A 12778-nucleotide genomic window follows, 5' to 3' on the forward strand; every position below is an offset into this window, starting at 1 on the left:
TTCTGTTTTGAACGGGGAGAAGGCGAGAGAAGGGCGAAACAGAAGTGGTGGTTTCCTTACCTGCAGGTCTTTCTACGGTATCTTCCCCTGCGACGTCGCCGGCCTCTCACAGCTCGGGCTTCCGGCGCGCCCACCGCGGTCGGAGCCGCAAGGTGCAGGCCAACCTGGTCGGGAGGGGCACCGCCCCCGCGCTCAGCCCCGCCCCCGAGAGGCCACACCCGCCCGGGAGGCGTGGGAACCGGCAGGGGGAGGCGCCGCACTCGGGGTGCCGCCGGGTTTATAGGTCACCCGGAAGGCGCGCGCAGCCCGCGGTCGCCGCACCGAGCAGGCCCTCGCCGGGACCCCAGCCGCGGCGTTCCTCCCCGCGGACCCCCGGGCGTCCGGCGCCGGCGCGGCGGCCTGTTCGCAGTCGCCGAGCCAAACGCTGCCGTCGCTTCCGGTCGTTACGTGACCACCGGCTATGGCCGCCGCGGGGGGCGCCCGGCTCCTGCGCGTCGCCTCCGCAGCCCTGGGCAGCGCGGCCCGTCGCTGGCTGCTCGTCGCCGGACCCCGCGCGGCCCCGGGCCGGGGCGGCGGCGCGGGGGAGCTGCCCCGGACGCTGAGCGTGTCGGCGCCGGCGCGGAGCAGGTGAGGCGCGGCGTGCGCATGCGGGTGGGGGTCCCGGGCGCCGCGGCGGGGCGGCGTGGGCTGCCTCGTTCCGCTTCTTCTGCTCAGGCGCCTGCGTCCCGGGGGTGTCCGCGATCGCTCGCCGTTCGGCCCGCCTAGCCCATAGCGCTTCTGCGGGCCTGTCTCCCTTGTGTCCCGCCGACGCCTGCGGGAATCGGGGCCGCGGGACCCAGGCTCTGCCGTTCCCCGCGCCTCCCGGGGTCCTCCAGAAAGCCGTGCGCTTTGCCGCCGCCCGCTCCCGGGGTTTGGCTGGGCGCTGACCTTTGATTTGATCGGAGCCTGCGGTGACCTTCATAAGATGCTCCTCACGGATGTCCTGGCCAGCAGCTTTCGTCCTGGGCCTTTCCCCCGCCCTGTTGGGACATTCTGTTTCCAGTTCTCTGGCAGAGGAATGTCTGTTTGGAATACACCCACTCTGTTCCCGCTACTTCCCTGACCGCTCTCCGAGCTGGTACGGGGCTAAAAGGCTCTGCCTTGGGTTGGCAAGGCAGGGTTTTAAACTGGGCTTAATGCCTAACTTCCTTCATCACTGTAGGCCTCAGTTTCCCCATTTATAAATGGAGCATAGCACTAGTGTCGGCGTCGTACAGTTATTTGAAGACTAAGTCAGGTAGTACAGGTAGTATTGTGCCTCGCAAATTGGGGAGGGCTCAGGGGATGCCACCCGTGAACTGTAGCTACTGAGGCCCACAGTGTTGTGTTTTGTATTAAATGTTGAAGTGAAAAAATTTCCCCCAAATATGGTGAAGTTTTATATTCTTGGGCACATAAGTTTTTCAAAGACACAGCCCCCTGCGATGTCACAGAGTTAAAATGTACTCATCATTTCAGAGTGCAGCGGTGTGGTGGGGCCGTCTGTAATGCAGGTCCTTGCTGTCCCCCAGCAGGATGCAAGAACTGGAGGCAGAGTGTTGTCCACTGCCTTATCTGGTTTCTCCTTGATAAGCTCCCCAAGAACAGAGAGACTAGAACTTAATCATCTTGCCCCCTTTAATCCTGTTACATAGAGTGTGCTCAATAAATCTTTGTTTCATGGACTGTGGGGGAGATAATGGAGAAGGCAAGGCAGATTACTTTGTCCTTATTTCCTTGACCTCTCTACATGTGATTGTCTTGCTTTCTGCTGTGGATGCGTTTTTGAAAAACCGTGTATAAATTGGGATATATATCGAACATATTCACAAAACCAGTATTTAAAGGGAACACGAGTGCTTTTGTAAATGGGAATTATCTCCCCTAAACTTACTAACTTTGAACTTGCTTAGACAAATTGTCTTAAAAGGAAGCATATCTGTTCTATTCCCTCATAATCCTCCTTTCCCCACCTTGGCCCTGTTTCAGTGGATGGCCTTGTGCCTTGTATTGCAGACTTTGGAGCTACAGCTAGATTTTCCAAGTCTTGCTATCTGAGGCTTGTGTTTTCTAGTTTGGGTATGACTAACCACATGTGGCTATTTAAGATAACTTATGTTAAATTCGGTGAAAAGATTCAGCATTCCTGTTGCACTGGCCGCATGTCAAGTACTCAGCAGCCGCGTGGGGCCAGCAGCTACTGTATTGGACGCCGCAGGTACAGAACATCTCTGCTGGTGCAGATACGTTCCATTGGACAGAGCAGCCTAGAGGCTGTAGTTCCGTCTCGGGAAGTTGTGCATGTAGCTAAGTTATCAATAACTGAGAGTTGAAAAAGTCCTTTTGCTCCAAAATACCCTGACACAATACTTCATATTTTGTTGTGATTTCGGTTCCAAAGGGCTATCACAAAACTTGTACTTCACTGTCAAGAAAATCCTGGGAGGTAGGTGGAGTGGGGGATACAAATTCATGTTAAGTAGCTGGCAAACTAGGTGTTTAGCAAACACCATAAGAATTGATAATTCTTGGGGCGCCTGGGTGGCTCAGCGGGTTAAAGCCTCTGCCTTCAGCTCAGGTCATGATCCCAGTGTCCTGGGATTGAGTCCCGCATCGGGCTCTCTGCTCAGCGGGGAGCCTGCTTCCTCCTCTCTCTCTGCCTTCCTCTCTGCCTACTTGTGATCTCTGTCTGTCAAATAAATAAAATCTTTATAAAAAAAAAACCCACCTAATTTCAAAAAAAAAAAAAAAAAAGAATTGATAATTCTTTAGCCCAAGGAGTCATTTGGAAGAGTTAGGATGGCTACGGAAGTAGGGAGCCCTAAAAGGGGCCCTTTCCCTGGACCAAATGCCCCAGGCACCCCCCCCCCATGTAAAAAGGTGGGCAGCAGCCATCACTTCCCTCCCTAGGAGAAGTCTGTCACAAACTTACATGGCCACCCCTCACAGCTTCCTTAAAACATCTGTGGCCGAGCAGAATAAATGGCAGTAGGAAAAGGTAAGAAACTAAGAAAAGAGATGCGTGTGGTGCTGACTGACTAATTGACGATGGTAGAAGGTTTAGAAGGACCGTATTTCTCAGTGCGTGAATTCTTACCCTGAGGAACAGCTCAGGGCTTTTGGCGAGTTCTTAGAATTGGGGGGAAAATATAAAACCCACCAATACCAATGACTAATAGCAGATGGAGAAAGGTATTTGGGTAACGTACATGTGTATGATGCTTTAAGGAACAGAGTTTCCACAGGCTTTCCTTGAATGGTCTCAGCGGCTTGCTGAAGTCACTGTTGCCTGCATCTCCCTGTCCCCCAGCAAGGAAGTGGGCGGCTTCCTGCGGTCATCTCACGCGCGTGTGTCAGAGCCGCAGCTGCAGCCTACATCTGATTCTTGGGTTCCAGGCTCTGTCGACTGCAGATTACCCTTCCTCTCCTGTTTCTGCTTCCTCTGCGGGCCTTCAGCAGACCTTTCATTGCTCTCACTCTGCGGTTTTTTTCTGTGGACTCTACGCCTTTAGTACATAGGCCTTTAGGCTTTTCAGCAACAAAAGGACTGAGGCCTTAAAGTTGTGAATCTGTGTTTGTTGAGCGCTCCTCTGTGTTAGGTATTTTGCCTCCGTTGTTAAAACTGGAATTTACATGTTACCCTGATTTTATAGAAGAGGAGTCTGATGTCACATTTCCGTGCTGTAAGCTTAGCAGTAGAATGCTCCAGAAGAACAGCAGTGGTAAAACCTCTGGCTTACAGTGGTGCACGTTCGGGATGGGATTGTTGCTGTTGTCCTTCCTGCAGCCTTTAGCTCCCGGGCATTTGTCCTTGTCAGATCCCTAGACTGCGGTGCTGGACTCAGACCCGTATTTCCATCTGGCTTCTGGACATTCTTCTCTGGTTCTTTTCTTTTAGCTCAATTAAAATAGGTGTGGACTTGGACTCATTTCCGTCTTCCCCAAGGCTGCTCCATCTCTGTGAACTCTGGGTTAACTAGAGCCCTCCTTGCCTGAGCTGCAGATCTTAACATTGTTTCTTCCATCTTTCTCAGTCTTCCTTGTACAGATGGTCAACAGAACCTTCTCTTTCCGTGTCCTGAGTATCTCTGAGGTCAGTTCTCCTACATTCTTTCTTTGTCTGTGTTCTTGGAATAACCCCAGAAGCGGAGTCCGCCCCGCCTCCAGAGTATCCTCGTTCGCAGCCACTCTGCCTTGGAGAGGCGGCGGTTACCTAGTTCAAAATCAGGACTAATGTTCAGGAGTACTTACTTCAAAAGGACTTTCTGGCTGTGAAGAGAATTGGAGAGCACTGTCCCTTTTGGAGGGACATTTTCTCTCTCTCTCTCTCTCGGGGACACACACACATACATAGGTGATAATTTTTAATTCATACAGTTCTCTTTTTTCAGCATTGAATTATCAGGGAGGGCATTATCTGAAAGGGGATTTCAGTTGCCTCATGTGTTAAATAAGATAATTGGACTTGATAATTTGGGATCCTGTAATTCTAGGTTTTTTCTTACACAAAAGTTTTCTTTGATGGATTATTACCATCTATTGGCGGTAGTGAAAATTGCAACTAATTCTTTTCAGCTGAAGTACATCTTTTCATTTGTGAGGCAAAAATTTAAAAATGACTGATGATGGATGACAAGCTTCTAGTTGCTAACAGAATTTCTTCTCCCAGATTGTGTAGTGATGTTTGTGAGACGCGAAAGCGCTTTAAGTCGGTCAGCTAACTCTGGTGGGTACTATAATGTCCTGTAATGAAATACGTAAGGAGGCATTTTATTTATCCTCCCATGGATTCAAACAAACACAGATCTACTCTAGTCCCTTTGATTTTTGAGTACATGATGAGGAGCAAAGTGAGATGTTTAAATGCTCAGAAAACAGTCGGACTGCTGCCTCACAGCCACAGGGCCTACCAGACACCTGCGTGACGGGTGTCGTACTGACCCCAGAACGATGGGCCTTTCTCCAGTGCTCCACGACCATGCTCTCGTCTTTTAGGGATGTTACATAGAGACGTTGCTTTTAAGAGAGCTGTGGGAGAGCAACATAGATGTAATGACTGATGAGGATTGCTAAATGTTGTCACGTGACTGTGACCTATGACCGTGACCCTTGGGGTGACACAACATGTGGCCTTAATAGAAATGTGGTTGCTCTTTCCTTTAAAATGGTGGGTAGAGCTTCCTCTCTGGTAGGTGGAGAGATAGACACACCTCAGCTTTGTGATGTCTTTTTCTCAAACTGTGGAAAGGAAAGAAAATACTATAGAAAACATATTTGTGTGCGTGGGTGCACCTCCATAGACGCACACCCTATTTTCTTTGGCCTTACAGGCTCTGAAAACAGTGTTTTTTAAAAAAAGATTGAATTTATTTATTTGACAGAGAGAGTACAAGCAAGGGGAGCAGCAGGCAGAGGGAGAGGAGAAATAGGCTCCTTGAAGAGCAGGGAGCCCAATGCGGGGCTTGATCCCAGGACCCGGGGTCATGACCTGAGCCGCAGGCAACCGCTTAACTGACTGAGCCACACAGGTGCCCCTGAAAACAATATTTTAAAGATTTTATTTATTTATTTGACAGGCAGAGATCACAAGTAGGCAGAGTGGCAGGCAGTGAAAGAGGGGGAAGCAGGCTCCCTGCTGAGCAGAGAGCCCAATGTGGGGCTCCATCTCAGGACCCTGGGATCATGACCCGAGCCGAAGGCAGAGGCTTAACCCACTGAGCCACTCAGCTGCCCCTGAAAACAATATTTTAAAGTATTCCTTGAAATGACTAAAAATAATAAAGGACTGCTTCCTTTCCAGCTCAGAAGATAAAATAACAGTTTACTTCATAAACCGTGATGGTGAGACATTAACAGCCAAAGGAAAAGTTGGTGACTCTCTCCTGGATGTTGTGATCGAAAATAATCTAGATATTGATGGTTTTGGTGAGTATGGGACATTCCTTAAAATTTATAAGTGAAACCATTAAATGGGTTCAACTTTTGGGCGCTTTTTTGCAGAATTTTAACCTTTAGCATGCTAAGTAAAATACTAAAATTCAGGACGTGATAGTGTTAAATTCTCATTTATAAAGAATATGAGTGATACTGCATTTCTCTTCTTTGTACGTTGAATTAACCATGTGCCCCGAAGTCTGTTGCCTCATTCCCTTACTGATGATGACTTGTGTGCCACTAAGCTGGGGGTAGCAACTGAAGTTGAAAGACACCAGGTTAGAGATCATGAATGTCATATCACAGAGGAGTAGATTTTGACTTAGTCTTTTGGTTTTAACTTTATATTTGGAAATACCTTCAATTTAGAGAAAAGAATTTTCCTATATAATCTTCACTAAGCTTCCCTTACTGTTAACAGTTTACATTACTGTGGTATAGTAATCAAAACCCAGAAATTAATGTTGACTCAGTTACTCAAAAACTTGAGATTTAATAGAATTTTCCTGGTTTTTCCAACTGTCTTTTGTTTTGGGATTCAATCTAGGAGCCCATGTTGCATTTAGGTATTATATGTCCATAGTCCCTTCAGTCTGTGACATTTCCTTGGTCCTTTCTTGTTTTTCACAACCGTGATACTTTTGAAAAGCACTGGTACATTATTTTATAAAATGTGTCCCTCAGTTTGGGTTTGACTGTTGCTTTCTTGTATTGATAGAGCTTATGCATTATTTTAAGTGAGTTGAGTAACTTACTCCTTTTTTAAATTTTATTTTTATTGTGCTATAATTGCCATTTAACTTTATATTCATTTTAGGTGTGTCATATACTGTTTTAATATTTGTATGTATTACAGAATAGTCACCGCAACACGTCCAGCTAACCTGCATCACCACATGGTCTTGAATGTCCGTTCCCCTGCCTGGAAGGGCAGTTTATCTACCTCTTGTTAGAGAAGGAAGTGTTTTAGTTAGAAAGTTTTTATGTCTTGCTCTGATTGTATTCTTTACTGACTCACACAAAGCAGATGTTCCAGAAACTGCCTTCCTATGGCTCAGAGACATGCAGTCTTTCACTTGGCAGTTTTGCTCAAGCTCGTTCTCTCTCTCTCTCTCTCTCTCTCTCTGGAGTGGTGGTTCTCAAAGGGGGTTCCTTTTACCATTAGCATCATGTCACTTGGGAAATGCAGATCCTCAGGCCCCATGCCAGACCTTCTGAATCAGAAAGGCTGCAGTAGAGCCCAGCAATGTGTTTTCACAGTCCTCCTTGTGATTTTGATGTATGTTAAAGTTTGTGAACCACTGGTCCGCAGGAAAGCCCCAAGGAGTATATCTGACTATGATTCGTTCAAGACATTGTTCACTCTGCACTTTGAAGAGCCCTTCCAGATCAGAATTATGTCTCCTCCGTTTTCCCTTCATGTAATAAATATGCCTATGTGGGACGCCTGGGTGGCTCAGTTGGTTAAGCAGCTGCCTTCGGCTCAGGTCAGGATCCCAGCGTCCTGGGATCGAGTCCCACATCGGGCTCCTTGCTCAGCAGGGAGCCTGCTTCTCCCTCTGCCTCTGCCTGTGCTCATGCTCTCTGACAAATAAATAAATAAAATCTAAAAAAAAAAAAAAATGCCTATGTTAATGCTCATCATGGTTTTCCTCTTTAGGGAGGATTCCTCTCTCCTGTATGAGATTATGAGCTCTTGCTCAGGTGCCTCACAGAGTAGATTTTGTCCAGAGTTGACAGTGCGTCACATTTGCTGAATTCTTTTTTTTTTTTTTCTTTTTTTTTTTAATTTTTTTTATTTTTTCAGCATAACAGTATTCATTATTTTTGCACCACACCCAGTGCTCCATGCAATCCGTGCCCTCTACAATACCCACCACCTGGTGCCCCCAACCTCCCACCCCCCACCCCTTCAAAATTCTCAGATCGTTTTTCAGAGTCCATAGTCTCTCATGGTTCACCTCCCCTTCCAATTTCCCTCAACTCCCTTCTCCTCTCCATCTCCCCTTGTCCTCCATGCTATTTGTTATGCTCCACAAATAAGTGAAACCATATGATAATTGACTCTCTCTGCTTGACTTATTTCACTCACATTTGCTGAATTCTTACATCTAACATCAGTTCAGGTTAATCATAACAACGGCCATTTGAGTGCAAACAACATTCCAGCATACGTTATCTGTTCTTGTAACAAGTCTAAGAAGTAGACTTGTTTTTTAAAAACTTCTATGTTATAGATGAAGAAAATGAGGTTCAAGGAAATTAATTTTTCTGGGGTCATACATGGAGCAGTTAGGAGGTCTAGGACTCAAGTCTCTAACCCCAAAACCTCTGCTTTTCCCTTTCCTTTTGCCTTTCTATCATTTTTCCTAAGAGATGTCCTTCCTGTGTGAACACCTGTCCCAGAAAGAATTGATACAGTTCTAATTTTAAGGAGTTTCTTATTTGAATGCTGTGGTTCTTGGCTGGGACTGAGTTTCAGAACCTCTACAGAACTTTAAAAAATGCAGACGTCTGCCTTCCATCCTAAGTAGTACAGGGAGAGACAAAATTGTGCAGGTAGACTTGTAAAAAGTTGCACAGGGTTCAGATCTACACTGTGGTTAAGAATGACTGACTTAACAGAAAGGGAAATTAGAGAATCGATTCCATTTACTATAGCACCAAGAACCATAAGATACCTGGGAATAAACCTAACCAAAGAGGTAAAGGATCTGTACTCGAGGAACTACAGAACACTCATGAAAGAAATTGAAGAAGACACAAAAAGATGGAAGACCATTCCATGCTCTTGGATCGGAAGAATAAACATTGTTAAAATGTCTATACTGCCTAGAGCAATCTATACTTTTAACGCCATTCCTATTAAAATTCCACCGGTATTTTTCAAAGAGCTGGAGCAAATAATCCTAAAATTTGTATGGAATCAGAAGAGACCCCGAATTGCTAAGGAAATGTTGAAAAACAAAAATAAAACTAGCGGCATCACGTTACCTGATTTCAAGCTTTACTACAAAGCTGTGATCACCAAGACAGCATGGTACTGGCATAAAAACAGACACATAGACCAGTGGAACAGAGTAGACAGCCCAGATATGGACCCTCAACTCTATGGTCAAATAATCTTCGACAAAGCAGGAAAAAATATACAGTGGAAAAAAGACAGACTCTTCAATAAATCGTGCTGGGAAAATTGGAAACTTGACCATTCTCTTACACCGTACACAAAGATAAACTCAAAATGGATAAAAGACCTCAACGTGAGACAGGAATCCATCAGAATCCTAGAGGAGAACATAGGCAGTAATCTCTTCGATATCAGCCACAGCAACTTCTTTCAAAGATATGGCTCCAAAGGCAAAGGAAACAAAAGCGAAGATGAACTTTTGGGACTTCATCAAGATCGAAAGCTGCACAGCAAAGGAAACAGTCAACAAAACAAAGAGGCAACCCACGGAATGGGAGAAGATATTTGCAAATGACAGTACAGACAAAAGATTGATATCCAGGATCTATAAAGAACTCCTCAAACTCAACACACACAAAACAGACAATCAGGGGTGCCTAGGTGGCTCAGTGGGTTAAAGCCTCTGCCTTCGGCTCAGGTCATGGTCTCGGGGTCCTGGGATCGAGCCCCATGTCCGGCTCTCTGCGCAGCGGGGGGCCTGCTTCCTCCTCTCTCTCTGCCTGACTCTCTGCCTACTTGTGATCTCTGTCTGTCAAATGGACAAATAAAATCTTAAAAAAAAAAAAAACACAACAGACAATCATATTAAAAAATGGGCAGAAGATATGAACAGACACTTCTCCAATGAAGACATACAAATGGCTAATCAGACACATGAAAAAATGTTCATCATTACTAGCCATCAGGGAGATTCAAATTAAAACCACATTGAGATACCACCTTACACCAGTTCAAATGGCCAAAATTAGCAAGAGAAGAAACAACGTGTGTTGGAGAGGATGTGGAGAAAGGGGAACCCTCTTACACTGTTGGGGGGAATGCAAGTTGGTGCAGCCACTTTGGAGAACAGTGTGGAGATTCCTCAAGAAATTAAAAATAGAACTTCCCTATGACCCTGCAATTGCACTACTGGGTATTTACCCCAAGGATACAGATGGAGTGAAAAGAAGGGCCATCTGTACCCCAGTGTTCATAGCAGCAATGGCCACGGTCGCCAAACTGTGGAGAGAACCAAGATGCCCTTCAATGGACGAATGGATAAGGAAGATGTGGTCCATATACACTATGGAGTATGATGCCTCCATCAGAAAGGATGAATACCCAACTTGTGTAGCAACATGGACGGGACTGGAAGAGATGATGCTGAGTGAAATAAGTCAAGCAGAGAGAGTCAATTATCTTATGGTTTCACTTATTTGTGGAGCATAACAAATAGCATGGAGGACATGGTTGAGATGGAGCGGAGAAGGAAGTTGAGGGAAATTGGAAGGGGAGGTGAACCATGAGAGACTATGGACTCTGAAAAACAATCTGAGGGTTTTGAAGGGGCGGGGGGTGGGAGGTTGGGGGAACCAGGTGGTGGGTATTGGAGAGGGCACGGATTGCATGGAGCACTGGGTGTGGTGCAAAAACAATGAATACTGTTATGCTGAAAAGAAAAAAAAAAGAATGACTAATTTAGGGAAAGAACTCATTGATAATTTATGAAAAATATATATTCTATAAAATTTATAATTCGTGTTCCTCATGAGTTCATTCAGCTACATCTTTAAAAATTTTTTTTTTTTTTAAGTAGGCCTCACATAGGCTCCACACTCAGCATGCGGAGGCCAATACAGGGCTTGAACTTGCAACCGTGAGATCATGACCTGAGCTAATATCAGGAGTCAGATGCTTAAATGACTGAGCAACCCAGGCAACCCCGCATTCAGCTATGCTTTTAACTCAACTTAGTTTCTCTGAATTTTTCTCTCACAAATGAAAAGTGGTACAGCACATAGTGATTGAGAATAGACTGTGGAATCAGATTATGGTTCATAAACCAGCACTAAGACGCCTCTTACTGGCCGTGAGACCTGGAGCAAGCCACTCAAAAATCCGTGTGTCCCAATTTCCTCTTCTGTGAGATAGGATTATAAAGGTTCCGGCCTCACAGGGTTGTTGAGGATTAAACGGGCTATCGGAAGTGAAGTGCTGAGCCCAGCGCTGACCTTGGTAAGAACAGTAGCATTTGTGGCATTTTAACTTGGCCTTCCCTCATCCCCTCCCCGCTCCTGCAGTAGCTTTAAGACTCCGCAGCTTCGGAACTACCGGAGCTGTGAAGCCCAGCAGCCTCGCAGCCGCCGGAGGGGCGGGTGGGGTTTCAGTTCCTCGGGAAGTCCCATCTCCAGAATGCGGCCATGAGTCCTACAGCTTCCCCGGAAAGCTCCATCCCAGGGAGTCGTTCTTTGGCCTGCCTCCGAGACTGCTCTGTGCAGGGAGCTCTGTCCCTGCGCCTTCAGTCTGGAACAGGCACCTACAGCTGTTTCACACCCCAGCTGGGCAAGCACGAGCCCGGCCAAACATTTAAAAGGAAGATGTGGGGAATGAGATGTCCGTAGCGGGCTTTGAAATGCCCTGGGGATCTCGAAGGGCCATGCACACGTGCAGGACCCTGCTCATGCCCAAGAAGGATGTGACAGCATCCTAGCCTCTCACCCTGGCTCCCCGTCAGGTCCCGCACGGTGAGGGCTGAGACAGACATGTAGGCTGCTCGAACGCTGAGGGGAGCACACCACACACACACACACACACATACACACACCCCACCCCAAGCTTGTCAGCAAAGGGTAGAAGACTCACTGGGTCCAAGCACTGAAGGACACCCTGCTCGGGCATCTGCTGACCACTAAGCTAATTGAGCAGAGACCTCAGTGGCCGCACACAACCAGGAAGACAGACTTGAGAGAATTAGAACAGGAAAGTCACCAGGAGCAACAGCAAACCTGGAGCACAGGGTGGAGACCTTCATTTCCATAGTTGCTACATCGTGTTATCTCCAGTGTCCACTTTCAGTTAAAAAAATTCAAGCACCAAAAGAAATGGGAGAGTGTGGCCCACACTTGAAGCTCTCCCGAGGGAGGCCGAGGCGATAGACTTGACTGGACAAAGACGTTACACCAGCTGTTACAGAAGTTCAGAATGCTGAGGGAAACAACATGGAGGTTCTCTGGCATCTTCACATCAGAATGTGTGGAGGCCATTGCCGCTCTGAGTGGGGACATGTAAATGAAATGATAGACATTGTTCATGCCCTTCAGAAAGCTGAGCTTTTGAGAGCTCTGAGAAAGCTAATGTGGAGCCTGCGATCTGTAAATTGATTTTTATACATTTCTCCACAGATTTGATCGTATGCACTAGGCCTATATACTGGGCTATTACTGCAGAGATATTTGTAACAGCAAAAGATTTGAAACAACCAAATGCCCATCAATAGAGGGCTAGTGTGTAAGTTATACAATGGGATATTATATGGGATATTATATATTCTTTCTAAGAAGTCTCTGGAAGGAGTCTTAAAACCAAATATCAGTGCTTATCTGTTGGTAGGAGGAAGATTTTCATTCTACAACTTTTTTTTTTTAAGGATTTTATTTATTTACTTGAGAAAGAGAGGGAGTGAGTGAGAGAGAGAGCGAGCGAGCGTGTGCTCACAAGCCAGGGGGGAGGGGCAGAGGGAGAAGCAGGCTCCCCACTGAGCAGGGAGCCCAACGTGGGGCTCCATCCCAGGACCCTGAGATCATGACCTGAGCTGAAGGCAGGTGCTTAACTGACTGAGCCACCTAGGCGCCCCTCATTCTACAACTTTCTATGCTTTCT

The 12778-nt window shown here is 46.5% G+C and overlaps 1 protein-coding gene across 1 annotated transcript in view; it reads left to right on the top strand.

Moving 5' to 3' along the window:
- The first annotated feature begins 276 nt into the window (after positions 1 to 276).
- The window catches only part of FDX1 (ferredoxin 1), a 36824-nt gene continuing 24322 nt past the window's right edge, over positions 277 to 12778 (top strand). The window contains exons 1-2 of the mRNA XM_047690441.1: positions 277 to 627; positions 5819 to 5943. Of these exons, the coding sequence (XP_047546397.1) occupies positions 461 to 627; positions 5819 to 5943 (292 nt within the window). The 5' untranslated portion in view covers positions 277 to 460. The remainder of the gene's footprint in view (positions 628 to 5818; positions 5944 to 12778) is intronic.

The sequence above is a fragment of the Lutra lutra genome, chromosome 10, assembly GCF_902655055.1.
Source record: "Lutra lutra chromosome 10, mLutLut1.2, whole genome shotgun sequence".
Classification (NCBI taxonomy): Eukaryota; Metazoa; Chordata; class Mammalia; order Carnivora; family Mustelidae; genus Lutra; species Lutra lutra.